Here is a 12474-nt window from a genome sequence, read left to right on the forward strand (position 1 = left end):
CTGCCGTCTCTCTCTATCCTGTCCCAAAAATAACCACTGCCTTCTCTCTCTACCTGTCACAGAACTAACCACTGCCCCCTCTCTCTATCCTGTCACAGAACTAACCACTGCCTTCTCTCTCTATCTAGTCACAGAACTAACCACTGCCTTCTCTCTCTACCCTGTCGCAGAACTAACCACTGCCTTCTCTCTCTAGCACACCACAGACTGCCTCCTCTCTCTAGCACACCACAGACTGCCTCCTCTCTCTAGCACACCACAGACTGCCTCCTCTCTCTAGCACACCACAGACTGCCTCCTTTCTCTAGCACACCACAGACTGCCTCCTCTCTCTAGCACACCACAGACTGCCTCCTCTCTCTAGCACACCACAGACTGCCTCCTCTCTCTAGCACACCACAGACTGCCTCCTTTCTCTAGCACACCACAGACTGCCTCCTCTCTCTAGCACATCACAGACTGCCTCCTCTCTCTAGCACAACACAGACTGCCTCCTCTCTCTAGCACACCACAGACTGCCTCCTTTCTCTAGCACACCACAGACTGCCTCCTTTCTCTAGCACACCACAGACTGCCTCCTCTCTCTAGCACACCACAGACTGCCTCCTCTCTCTAGCACACCACAGACTGCCTCCTCTCTCTAGCACACCACAGACTGCCTCCTTTCTCTAGCACACCACAGACTGCCTCCTCTCTCTAGCAAACCACAGACTGCCTCCTCTCTCTAGCACATCACAGACTGCCTCCTTTCTCTAGCACACCACAGACTGCCTCCTCTCTCTAGCACACCACAGACTGCCTCCTTTCTCTAGCACACCACAGACTGCCTCCTCTCTCTAGCACACCACAGACTGCCTCCTCTCTCTAGCACACCACAGACTGCCTCCTCTCTCTAGCACACCACAGACTGCCTCCTCTCTCTAGCACACCACAGACTGCCTCCTTTCTCTAGCACACCACAGACTGCCTCCTCTCTCTAGCACACCACAGACTGCCTCCTCTCTCTAGCACACCACAGACTGCCTCCTCTCTCTAGCACACCACAGACTGCCTCCTCTCTCTAGCACACCACAGACTGCCTCCTCTCTCTAGCACACCACTGAGAGGGGGCAGTCTGTGGTGTGCTGGAGAGAGGGGGCAGTCTGTGGTGTGCTGAGAGAGAGAGGGGGCAGTCTATCCAACTATCCAATACCCCTCTCTCCAGCACACGACAGAACTATCCACTGTCCCTCTCTTTACCACACCACAGAACTAACCACTTCCCCCAATATCCTGTCTCCCTTCTACCTCAATGCTAGCCACTGACCTGTCTCTCCAACTCTTCAGCAAAAGCATCCAGATCCAAGTCCTTGAGTCTCTCGGGGCTCTCCAGGATCTCCTCTAGGGCACCAGCTGGGTTGGCATCCTCAGCCGTGTCATCATACTCCAGGGCATCTACTGCCATCTTCCGTGCCCACTCGTATGCCTCTGGATGAACTCGAGATGCATCCAGTACATCCACATAGTTGTCAGTACTAAACAGAAGCAACCATAGTCAACCTGGGACTAGAAAATATATAAATTATAAATTATAAATTAATATAAATTATAATAACTCATATTATTTTTGACTGCATGTTTCCCAAAGAAAGACATACAAAATGTCAAGATTAATATTCATACATTTTTACCTTAAAAACTGTTGACTAAATTATTAAGTGTACATTGTTTGTGAGAAAGATAAAGTTCAATACTAATATAGGCAGATTGTAGATCTCATTAAAAATATCTCTTTACCAAGTAAATAGCAGTACACACTCACATTCATTTAAGAAAACTCTGTAGAAAACTGACAACTAACACTAATTACCATCCAGCTTTTAAAAATTACCTGTCTCCTAGGCTGTTCGTGTCAATCTTAATGAAGCCAGCACAGTTGATGAAGACCTTCGGTCCCATGCTGCACAGGGACACAAGCTGGGTGCGGTTCTCCAGCCTCTGGTTGTTCTGCTTCAGAACCTAGACAAGACACAAACTGTATACCCCTCGCCTTCAGCATGCCTCATCATGCTCACGTAGCAAAAAACATTCATGTAAAACATACCTTGAGGAGATTACTGCCCTTCCTTGGACCAAGTCCGCAGATGAACTGTACTAAAGATGATGTGTGCGCGTGAGTGATGGCCTCATTCACATCCACACCCACTTCATTCACTCTGTTGACAAACTCCAGGTACAGAGAATTCAGAAGATCTTCTTTTGATACAGAATCCTGCAGAAGAATAACACTTTCCCAGAAACAGTTGGACTCATAATATTCGAAATATGGTTTAACATTCTGTATCTGGCCAAGCATGGATAAGTCTGGTTCTTGAATAAACAAGCCATGTTTCACTTCCACCTGCCTCCCGTCCACACCTTTATCAGGAAATCTGTCAACTCACGGAAACAGATTCTGCTGCATAATCAATGGTTATAGAATGGGTGGCCAAGTAGATGAAGTAGTTATGATAATGCTCTTGTGTGTAGATATAATGCACACAAACCTGTTGTGGGTGATACTTCAAGCAGAGGATGTCCTCGTCTGCATTACACAGCTGGGCAAACTCCACAAGAGGATCTTGAAGTCGGCGTGCAACTGACACTGCGTGCCTCAAAACAGGGGGGTACTCGCGGAACTCTGCCTGAAATACAAGTCAAACTTACTCATTCTAAAGGACTGAATTTTACATTCATTTGGATATTCATGATATTAGTATACTTATTCTGACACAACACATTCAAATTTCCTTCTTCATTTCGATCATAGTACATAGATCCTTAAATGTGCCTCTTCTACATCTTGGGCGCCTCTGGCCATAGGATACAAATCAGTGTTATCTGCCCTTGATCCCTCACTGGCTTCTCATCAACACGTATAGTCTGGAAGTTAATTTAAGGTACCGAAGTTTACTACAATATTTGAAAAACTATTGGACCTACTCCAGTGAAAGTTGGTATGAGATTATTTTTACAAACCTGAAGAGGTTATGAATTCTCTGATGAAATCCTCCTTGGGGCACTTATTGCATTTTAAAGGCTACAGAAAATCTACATGACATGTTGTAACTATTTTGTTCCTAATAAAATATAACCACACTAAAAAACAACGTTTTTTTGTGTATGATGTACGACCACCCAAACTGGGCCTCTCCCTACTTTGGCGCCAAACGCCAAGGGAAGCAACTCACACCCAATTCACTTTCCATATGTCTTCTTGCAGACATTATGTGGGGCGGTGGGTGGCCGTGCCCCAAGGAGGATTTCATCAGAGAATTCATAACCTATTCAGGTTTGTAAAATTCTCTTTCTGATTAAATCCTCCTTGGGGCTTTTATTGCATAAAGACAGACTCCCAAAGATTACTTAGGTAGCAGCATCCGTCTGCAACAAGCGTAAATAACACATCGTTTTAATAAGAGAGTTCCTTTATTTTTTTAAAAACCAACCTTATCGTATAGCTCTACCGTTGAGAGGCGGGGGCTGAAGACAGGGCGTGGTCGTAACCAAAGTTGATAATTATACTTTAGTAAATATTGAAAACTCAAATACACACACACACCCTTTTTTTCACCGTATACCAGTGAATTTTCGAAAACTATAGCGAATCCCTTAGTCAGGCTAGAGGGCCCCCGTAGTATCGAACGAGTGTTTTTAGAAACGAGTGTAGATCGTTGAAAGATGACGTAATAGATGGCCAGTTTAATATATAAACAGGCGTCGTTGAGTCAAACTAATATATGACAGAACTGTACGATCACGAAGGCTCAATCGGCTAGAGACGTAGAGCTCTGTCCAGTGCGGAGTACTGCTTGACCGAACCGAGCACGCTCCTTAGAGTGTTTGTCGAGTTGGTAATGCTTGATGAACGTGCTCGGCCGGCTCCAAATAGCCGCTGAGCAGATCTCCTCAATGGGCAGAGCCGCGGCGTACGCTTTAGACGTAGCTACTGCTCTAACCGAATGAGCCTTCAACTGAATGCTGGATGCTGAATACTTAGACACAGACATCCATAGCCTGCGCATGCCAATGATTGCGCACATCATTTGGGAGGCACAACTACGTATAGCGTCCCTCGCCAAATGACTATGTACCTCAGTGAGTTGCCTGGCTAACTCTGATGAGTCGCTCTGGCCCTCCCCTATCAGCTCCCTTTGCACGGCAGACAGGTACGCTGAGTGGACCGTAATCCGAAGCTGTTGGCCGGCATTACGAAACTGCTCCTCGAAGCAGACGTAAGCCACCTTCAGCTCGGTGCCACAGATTGGGAAGGGAGGCAATCGCCGGCCCTGCTTGGCCTTAGTCAAAGAGGGGGTCGAAGACCCCCCCAGGGTCACCGAGGTCCAGACGCATTCGTCGACCGAAGGCACCTCGAAATCCCAGTCCTCTGCCATAGGGTACCGTTTACTCAGTTCGGGTAGGTCGAACTTTTTCCGGTTACACGATAACAGAGGATCGATGACCTCGTGCGCCAACGATGACAGAATACGAAGTCGCACCTGGGGCGGCTTGCAAAGAGCAAACGCGTCCCCCGGAAGGCGGAACTCAGACGAGTCCGACTCGGGAGCGGGGGCAGCCACCTGCGGCAGTACCTGGACTATTTTGTCCCGTACGTGTCGCAGAGAGGAAGCGAAAGAAAAACCTGCAGGGGTCTCCGAGCCTTCCTCTCCCTCCTCCATCGACTCCTCATCCCTAGTCTCCGAGCCGAAGGTTAACTCTGACTCCTCAACCAGGGAGGAAGTAGACGGTATCGGGAGCGGACACTCGAAGCTGTCCCCGGCCCGAAGCCGAATCCCGGTCCCGAGGTGCAGGAGGAAGTGAATGGGCCGGCGCCCGCCACCCCTTCGCAGGAGAGCGATCTCGATCCCGAGCCTAAGCCCGGTCTCGAGTCGTCCCTGAGGCCAAGTGCCAAGCATTCCAAAAGGCCCCGAGGCCGCTTCCGACACCCGATATTCGTGAAGCCCCGCCCGCAACTCCTCGCGGAGCTGAGACTTGACCTCCTCGAACATGGATGTCATCTGCAACCTCAAGATGGCAGAAATAGCCGCCAGATTAACAGAAGGTGCAGGTGTAGGTAATTGTTGTACGGGAACCCTACTAGACTGATCCCCAGACGTCCTAGGCTCCTTATTGCTGGAGCCCGAGGAAGCTGGACCTTTACCTTTATTTCCCCTACCCTTACCCCCTTTACTTTTGGAAGGGGGGGGGGGGGGGGGGACTGACTTATCCCTAATGTCTGCCCCTGCCTCAAGAAGTCTCTTGTAGTGCAGTGTCCTGCCAACGCCGGGCATTCCACTAGGCCCCACGGCCTCATCCGCCCGGACACCGACACCCGGAGAAGCCACGCCCGCAGCTCCTCTCGGAGCTGGGACTTGACAGCCTCAAACATCGATGCCATCTGCAACCGCAGAACGCCGAAATATTGGCAAGGTTAATTGGTGGTGCAGGGGAGGGGGGAACCCCGAGAGCTCTCGCCCCCTGTCTGCGATAAGGGCGCAGTGGAGGGGGAAGCAACCGGGGCGGAAGATTTGGCCTTCTTGCCCTTAGCATATAACAGGGGGGGGGGGGGGACAGAAGTCGTACGTATGTCAACCCCCGCCTGCATGACGCCTCTTTCGTGCTTTGGGAGTAAAATTTCCACAGATGGGGCATGACTGATCGTCATGGCCATCCTCCGCCAAGCATGGGGATCCGCTGGGGATCGACCGCGAACTGGGGCCGAAGCTCAGACGCGAGTCGTCCCCGAGGCCAAGTGGCCTGCCAAAGCCAACGCCAGGCATTCCACGAGGCCCCAGACGCCAGGGGAAGCCCCGCCAGCAGCTCCCATTGGAGCTGGGACTTGACATCCTCGAACATCGACGCCATCTGCGACCGCAGAAGCGCCGAAATATCGGCAGGGTTAATAGGTGCAGGGGAGGGGGGAACCTCGGGGACCCGGGAGCCCTCATCCCCGGACTGCGATAAGGGCGCAGTGGAGGTGGAAGGAACCGGGGCGGAAGACTTGGCCTTCTTGCCCTTAACCTTTGACGTGGGGGCGGGGACAGACTGCGCCGAACATATATCTACCCCCGCCTCCAATAACCCCCCAAAATGCAGCAAGTCTGCGTGTCGCCTCTTTCTGGTTTTGGGGGTAAAGTTTCCACATATGGCGCATGGCTGATCATCGGGCCATCCTCCGCCAAGCAGCGAAGGCATTTAGGGTGCGGATCTTGCGGGGGTATCGCAGCCTCGCATCCCTACAAACTTTGAAAGTCTGCAACAGACTGTTAAAACTAAACGGATGGGGAACGGGGAGGCATATGTATCAGTGAGAGTTGATGAAAGATACATGCATAATTACAACACAAACATATGCAAAGGTGTAACGAAAATGCGTCATGCGATATAGATAGCCAAGGTCCGTGTATACATTTGTAACATACAAAGGGAGCGTAGTAAACCTCCTCCCAGAGCGGAAAACCGCACAGTAGCTTGCGCCCATAGGGCACTTTTAAAGTTACAGCAGGATGAAAAGGAAACAATGTAGTGAAATAATGTTAAGATAAAAAAGCCATGTCGGTTGTACCCAAACATGGAATTTATCAGAACAGAATAAGCTACACAGCGGCCGCCATTACGTGAAATGAACGTGGCACGTGCACGTGGCGGCCAAGTTACAACATATAAAAAAACATAAAAGGAATTACGCCTTTGCAAGAAAGAAAGGGAAATATACCACACATACAGTTTGGTCAGCCATGTCTCCAGTTATCAATGATAAGTTGGATGAAGGAATTCTCTTTGAGTCTTGACTTACGTCTGCACTGTCAGATGACATAAGGAAAAGTGATTTGGGTGAGAGTCGCTCCCCTTGGCGTGTGTCGCCTGTAGAGGGTGAGGCCCCGTTGGGGTGGTCATATATCATACAAAAACGTTGTTTTTTGTGTGGTAACATTTTTTATTAAGGAAAATGGTTACAACTATGTCATGTAGATTTTCTTGAGCAAGGAAAATGCAATAAGTGCCCCAAGGAGGATTTAATCTGAAAGAGAATACAATATGTTGTGTCGTGATAATCTTCAGTCAATCTTCGCTTGTAATTCTTTGTGTCAACATTACCTGTGACTTGTTGCTGGCCTCGTACACCATAGCCAGCTCGTTGTCCATGAGCTCCACACTGATGGGGGCCATCTGCTCCTCCTGTTCCAGGTCACCAATCAGCTGCTTGATGTCCTCAATTACCCGCAGAGCATCCCTGTAACACAGGACCAAACATTGTCAAAGGGCACCCCTGTAACAACACTTTGTCCCTCCGGGAAACATGTATCTTGAATCATTTGAAAGTGAACACATCAGGTTACACCTAACCTCCCTTATACATATTTAGCTGGGGTGTTCATGGACTCATGGACTAACTCACCTGGACTCTGCGGTGACAGCTACCACATGGGGCTTCTTGGTAGAAATAAAGTCTTTCAGCTTCTCCATCTCACTCTCCTACAACATCAACAGATCCTTGATGTACGCCCCTCTCACTGTAGCCATGTCACATATCATATACATATAGCACAACCCTTAGGCCTACATCCTGTCATACATCTAGAGCAAGATATGGTTTCCACATTTAGGCCATCTGTATCAGTTTCTCATATCCTGTCAGTCCTCCTACTCCTACTCAGACTCCTACTACTACTCTCTGAATATCACAATCCCTACCTTGGCATCTCTGTCCATCTGGCGCCAGGCATTGCGACGTTTCAAAATGTGCTCCAGTCTGATGAAGTCGGTCACCTCACCATCTCCATCAATCAGTGCACCAAATGCTGTACTGTCCCTGTATTTATACACAAACCATTATTAATGTCTGCCATGAGCCTACACTTAACGTGCAGATGTACAAAGCTGAAAGTTTGGCATGCAATCGTAACTGTAATCCACTCACACCCCTCCCTATCTGTCTGTGCCATCCTCTTCACCTGTCAGTACTGAATGCCACCCCCAACCAATCCCCCCCTCGACTCACTGTCCTCCCCAGCTGTCAGTACTGAATGCCACCCCCAACCAATCCCCCCCTCGACTCACTGTCCTCCCCTGCTGTCAGTACTGAATGCCACCCCCAACCAATCCCCCCCTCGACTCACTGTCCTCCCCTGCTGTCAGTAATGAATGCCACCCTAAACCCCATTCCCCTCCCCACAATCCCCATTTCCACAAACACAGAAAAATGGGTTTTTCAGATTAAAAACGATGTTTTATTGGTCTGTTTTCAGTCGTACAAATGGGTATCTCTCATACCCTCACGTCTAGTCGCACGTTTAGAGGAAGCCAGAAGCTGGAATGTAAACATTAAACTTGTTTCCGTCCGGTTGCGCACGCACCTCCCTATGACATGTCACAAATCTCGAAGAATAAGCCATCAAGCAGGACTGGACTGGATTACTTCCCTGTGGGGATGGCTGGGTGGGAACGTACGACTGAAAACAGACCAATAAAACATCGTTTTTAATCTGAAAAACCCATGTTTTAGTCTGTTTTCAGTCGTACAAATGGGTAGAATTCGACGGAACACTGGAAGGAGGGTCGGGAAAGTAATCAGGCAGTGACCACTTTCACGTCGAATGTACCAAGTTCCTCACCCCTGTAGTGACAATAGAACATTCGACCAGATGCACGGACGAGACAAGTTGTTTATCACGAACGCACAGCATGGTTAATGCTCTTCGACACACAACTAATTATCGATGCGACAGGCCAACTGCACGCGTCAGTTGAACTGCGATCGAAGTGTGGTCGACGAATAGTTTAGTTACAGAGCAACTCGCAGTATACAAGGTAACTAAAACAGCATGTTTAATGCTCTTCGACTCACAACTAATTATCGAAGCGACAGGACAACTGCACACGTCAGTTGAATTGCGATCGAAATGTGGTCGGCGTATAATTTAGTTACAGAACTCGCCGTAGACAAGGTAACTAAAATAGCATGGGTAATGCTCATCGACACACAACTAATTATCGATGCGACAGTACAACTGCACACGTCAGTTGAACCCGGATCGAAGTGAGGTCGGCGCATAATTTAGTTACAGAGCAACTCGCAGTATACAAAGTAACTAAAAAATACGAGCAGTACTATAATGTATGGGAAGACGATGCATACACCGAATAACCATAATAAAAAACCATAAGAATGCGTACATTCACCAACAGCTTTTATTGTAACCTGTAGTATGTCACGAAGTGTCGAGCAAAAACTCCAAAGTGAATAAAACACGAATTCACTGTCTTTTCTGAGAGATCTGTTGTGCCACCACGAGTGGACCAAACTGTTTGAGTCCTTCAACCTCTTCTGTGGAGATATCTCTAAGATAATGCGAAGCAAACACTGAAGTAGATCTCCAAAAGCAGCCCTCCATAATAACTTGTAGCGAACAATTACTGTGGAGTGCTAATGTTGAAGTGAAGGCTCGAACTTCGTGCGGATGAGATGAGGTGGGAGGTGCGAGTCCTTGCGCCTCGTAAGCTCAGAGAATTACCGCTCTCAACCAAAATGAGAGAGTATTACGTGTAATCTCTTTCTTTGCAATGGTTGAGAGCGGTATGAACAGCCGTCGAAAATGTTGTCGTCGCTGTTCAGAACGCTGCAGGTAAATACGAAGCGCACGAACTGGGCACAAGGTGAGATCAGCGTGATCACGAGGGCCCATAATGGCAGACAAGGAAGGAATGTTGAACATTCTCGGATCTTGGCCAGGAAGTTAATTTTTCGCTAAAAAATCCCATCGGAGACCAAGATGGACGTTGCCATGGTTACGCTGATCGAACGTAATCCGACCGACGTCAATGGCATGTATTTCCGTAATTCTCGCAGCCGTAGCCAGCGAGAGAAGGAAAAATCGTTTTCTGAGACAATAAGTCGAACGCGACCTTATCGAGAGGCTCGTAAACCTGACTAGACAGGTTGCACAGAACGACATCGAGGTCCCAGGCCGGCGGTCGGAATTTACGTGACTGATCTTCAACCATGAAGACACGTAGAATCTTCTGCAACTCCGGTACGTTAGTGAGCTTGTCGCCCGTAGGAGACGGCACTACTGAAGCCAAAGCTGCCAGATATGTCGAGATCGTCGACCCTTTCAGACGCCGAGATGACCGGAGAGAGACTAGGAACTCCGCCACCTGTGGTGGGGTCGCTACCGCCGGGTTGAAGCCATGAGGCCTGGCGAAAATGGAGAAAGTGGTCCACTTGTCATCTAACAGCTTACGAGTCGTAACTCGATGTGCCGACGAGACAAGCGCTGCCGCTTTAGCCGAATAGCCTTTCTTCATTAACGAGGTCTTAAGCAAACCCAGGCGTGAAGCTGGCGTCGGTGTGAGGATGAAGAAGGGCAACGTTGAACGATGATCTGAAGAAGTTCCGGGAACCATGTTCTGGCCGGCCAATAAGGCGCGACCAAAAGTAGACGTAGGTTGGCCGTTTGACGAACTTTCACCAGTTGAGATGGTAACAGCACCGTTGGTGGAAACGCGTAAGCGTCTAGACCCTCCACGATATCGCTAGAGCGTCGTGGTCCCATGCCCATGGGTCTGGAACCGGCGACACGAATCGAGGGAGGCGGTTGTTGTACGGGGCAGCAAAGAGATCTACTTGGGGCAACCAGAGTCGATCTGTCAGCAGATGAAAGACTGTCGGATGGATCATCCACTCCGTGGGAGACGGCCTCGATGATCTCGACAGGGCGTCGGCAATCACATTCTTGGCCCCCGGGATGTGACGGGCGCGTACGCCCATGTCCAAGTCGTCGACGAGGGCGAAGAACCTGAATGTCTGGTCCAGAAGGGCCGCCGACTGAGTTGTTCCCTGTTTGTTGACGCAGTGGACGACTGTGGAGTTGTCCGACTGTATCATCAGCCGTTTCCGACGGAGTCGAAGTTTCCAAAACTCGACCGCCCGAATCACTGCTTCCATCTCGATGTAGTTGATGTGGAGGACCTTTTCTACTGGCGACCACCGCCCGGCCGCTTGGTCGTCCCCGAAGTGCGCTCCCCAGCCTTCCAATGACGCGTCTACGAATAGGTGTAGTATGAACGGAGGCTCGCTCATAAAGACGCCCTCGCAAACGTTCGACGGCTGGAGCCACCACTCCAGATGACAACGTAGCTGCGCCGGAAGTGGAACCAGGAGATTGGGAAACTCCAGGTGGGGGTACAGCAATCTCTGCAGCGGACGAAGTTGAAGACGACCTCGACGGGTCAAGTCTTGGGCCGATGTCAACAGACCGAGGACTTCCTGCCACGTGTGCACCGACGACGAGGCATGTAGACGTCACGGAACGCTGCTGACAATCTTGTCCCAACGGTCTTGAGGTACCTGGACCAGATTGACTCCCGTCTGGAAGCGTATCCTAATGTACTGTAGAACCCGAGGTGGTACCAAGTCCGATTTTTGAAAGTTGACGATCCACCCGAGGTACCGTAGTAGACTCAGGGTGGTCGCCAACTCACCTTGAAGGGCTACTGTAAACTGGTGAGCTTGGAGCCCGTCGTCTAGGTAGAAGGCGACCCTGATCGCCTGCCGATGGAGCCATTCTACGACCGTCTTCATGATCCGTGTGAAAAAGCACGGGGCCGTAGAAATTCCAATCGGGAGGGCCGCCCACTGGTAATGAATACCTTGGCATTCGAATCGGAGGTACTTCTGGAACTCGGAAGCTATTGGTACATGTAGATACGCGTCCTGAAGGTCTAACGAGACGAGGAAGTCGTTCGGTAATATCATCCGACGCAGAGAGCTGAGGGATATCAAGGTGAATGTGTCGGGTGGTTGGAGGTATGTTGCGTTGAGGAAAACCCACTTGTGGGCATAGGGACGAAGTCGCCCCCCTACCGGTAGCTCGTCTAAAGGTAGTGTCACCGGGGGAGACTCCAACAACGGCGACGGCGGGGGAATGGACCTCACTTCCTCCCCCGCTGGTACTTTCCCCCTCTGGGAAACTTGGAAAAGGAGACCTGGCGACCTTTCCTGTCGGAACCTCCCTTGCGGGACGGCTGTCGAGGCACGTCCCTACGGAAGGCCCGTTGCACATTCTTGTTTCGGTAACGTCGTCGTGGGGCGTTCGAAACCGGTGGCCGTCTGGACAGGTTGGGTGAAGCCGAAATGATGATGTCACGCTCGGCTTCCCTGGAATACTTGTCCAGAACGTCGTTTGTACGACCGTCGAACAACTGTTGCGATGTCCACGGGGCCCGTAAGAGAGACCTGCCATGACGATCAGGTAGGTCAGTGCAGTCGATGTAACCATGGCGACGCGCCGTAGTAATCTGGCCCGATACATATCGGACTGGGCGAGGACGTCCTAGATCCACCGTTGCATACAGGTGAGGACCGATGGCACCGTCCTGTCGTCCTCGTCCTGGGGTTCTTTCACCTCAAAGTACACTGAGAGGGCCTTGATCGCTGTCGACAGCATAGCAAGC

General features: G+C 50.1%; 1 protein-coding gene across 2 annotated transcripts in view; it reads right to left on the minus strand.

Moving 5' to 3' along the window:
• Window positions 1-12474, minus strand: part of LOC124125456 (transcription elongation factor SPT6-like) — a 47856-nt gene that overhangs the window by 11115 nt on the left and 24267 nt on the right. For both annotated transcript variants that reach the window (XM_048396106.1, XM_048396107.1), the window contains exons 20-26: window positions 7714-7831; window positions 7418-7494; window positions 7117-7252; window positions 2526-2663; window positions 2084-2251; window positions 1871-1998; window positions 1307-1514 (exon numbers count right to left, since the gene is read on the minus strand). In XM_048396106.1, the coding sequence (XP_048252063.1) occupies window positions 1307-1514; window positions 1871-1998; window positions 2084-2251; window positions 2526-2663; window positions 7117-7252; window positions 7418-7494; window positions 7714-7831 (973 nt within the window). The remainder of the gene's footprint in view (window positions 1-1306; window positions 1515-1870; window positions 1999-2083; window positions 2252-2525; window positions 2664-7116; window positions 7253-7417; window positions 7495-7713; window positions 7832-12474) is intronic.

Source organism: Haliotis rufescens, unplaced genomic scaffold, assembly GCF_023055435.1.
Source record: "Haliotis rufescens isolate VD_foot unplaced genomic scaffold, xgHalRufe1.0.p SCAF_15, whole genome shotgun sequence".
NCBI classification, from domain to species: Eukaryota; Metazoa; Mollusca; class Gastropoda; order Lepetellida; family Haliotidae; genus Haliotis; species Haliotis rufescens.